Source organism: Echinops telfairi, unplaced genomic scaffold (genome assembly GCF_000313985.2).
Source record: "Echinops telfairi isolate 266 unplaced genomic scaffold, ASM31398v2 ScPeMD7_7469;HRSCAF=8507_1, whole genome shotgun sequence".
NCBI lineage: Eukaryota > Metazoa > Chordata > Mammalia > Afrosoricida > Tenrecidae > Echinops > Echinops telfairi.
The window spans coordinates 28890257-28891795 of record NW_022111373.1 but is presented as its reverse complement, the minus strand read 5'-3'; the positions used below and the strand labels follow the sequence as shown (position 1 = coordinate 28891795).

The following is a 1539-nucleotide window of genomic DNA, read 5'->3' as shown; positions in this document are numbered from 1 at the left end:
GGCACCATCAGCTTTCTTCACCACATTTGCTTATGCACCCAGGGAAACGCATTTTTAGAAATCAAAATATAAAACTGGATGTTTGCAAATTCTAAGTACTAAATATATTTATGAATATTACACAAATACCATGTAGTCTCTCAGAACTACAGTATGGAATAACTTTTCAACATTCAAACAGGATGCTTTTTTACTGGTACAATTTCTAAACAAAGTATTTTAAGAATTTTTATCTGAAGATCATTCCTTTTCCCTTGATGTCACTGGAAAATTATAGCTGTGTAAATTCAAAGCAATGTTTTTAATAAAGCTCCCAACCAAAGCAAGGGGTATGGTGCTCTGAGTTCTAGTTTTGTTAGCATTCCTCATGGTACTGCTGACAGAGCACTCAATAAATATGGTGGGTTATTTAAAGAAAATAAAATGCATGTACATTAAAACTTTTAATTAATGGAAACTTCTCAACTACCTTAGCCACAATGTGTAAGATGAATATGAGTGAGGATCAGATACAGGGAAGATGACTACAGTGCCACTACAAAAATATAACAAGGGTATTCTTTTCATTACAACTACTTACTCAAACACACTTGCCACGTCACTACCTACATTCGAAAAGTAAAAAATGTATTCACTCTGTTCTTCAGGATGAGACTTAAAGACAGAGCTGCTTTGTTTCATTTGAAATACACTGATTCAAAATGGGTGATAATAAATAAAGTTGAAATAATTGTTTAAAACGGTCACTGAATTGACGTCAACTCCCGGCAATCCCATGTTTGCTGAGCAGAACTATTCCACGATGCGATCTTTGGACAGCGGATTGCCAGGCCCCTCTTCTGAGGGTCCTGTGGGTGGGTTCAAACCACCAACCTTTCAGCTAGTATGTTGAGCACTTAACCATGTGTGCCACCCAAGCAGCCAACTTTAAATTAAGTACTCCATTTGTCCACTCCACGCTGCTACCTTTCTCTTATTTTGTACAGTAAAACCTGCAAAATCCAGAACCTATGTAAAGCTGAATCATGTCAGAGATGGTAAACCCACTGGGCGTTTAGGAGATGGAATTGTTCATAGAAAGGGAGAGAAAAGTGGGCCGCATGCTATCAAAGGTGGAAAACTTGTTGCATTCTGCCTTTCACAAATGTCACTCATCTGACAGCCTGAGGACTAGAACCAAATAACCATTCTAAAGTGGCTAAATATGCTATTTGAAAATGCTGTTCTTACACTTACTGATTTTTATATTTTTCAGCTGTGCGGATGAATTCTGCTTTCTTAGTTCGAATAGCTTTCTGCTTCCAATTTTGAAGCTGGTAACTTCGAACTCCACCTAGGGCATTAAAACTGCCATTATTCTGCATTAAAAAAAAAAAAGAATACATTTACCATCAAGAATAAAGTCATTCCTAGATTCATTAAATGACAAAGGAAATCATCAATCAGGAGAACGATCCCACTTCAAAATTTGAAAGTCAAAACGTAGCACAAGTTATATTTTGCTTTATGATACTATGAAAGCAGTAGTTTAGGAGCCCT

At 36.6% G+C, this 1539-nt stretch overlaps 1 protein-coding gene across 1 annotated transcript in view; it reads right to left on the bottom strand.

Annotated features, from left to right (window-relative positions):
* CCDC112 (coiled-coil domain containing 112) overlaps window positions 1-1539 on the bottom strand; it is a 37144-nt gene that overhangs the window by 20491 nt on the left and 15114 nt on the right. Inside the window, exon 2 of the mRNA XM_045285058.1 lies at window positions 1237-1358. Coding sequence (XP_045140993.1) covers window positions 1237-1358 — 122 coding nt within the window. The remainder of the gene's footprint in view (window positions 1-1236; window positions 1359-1539) is intronic.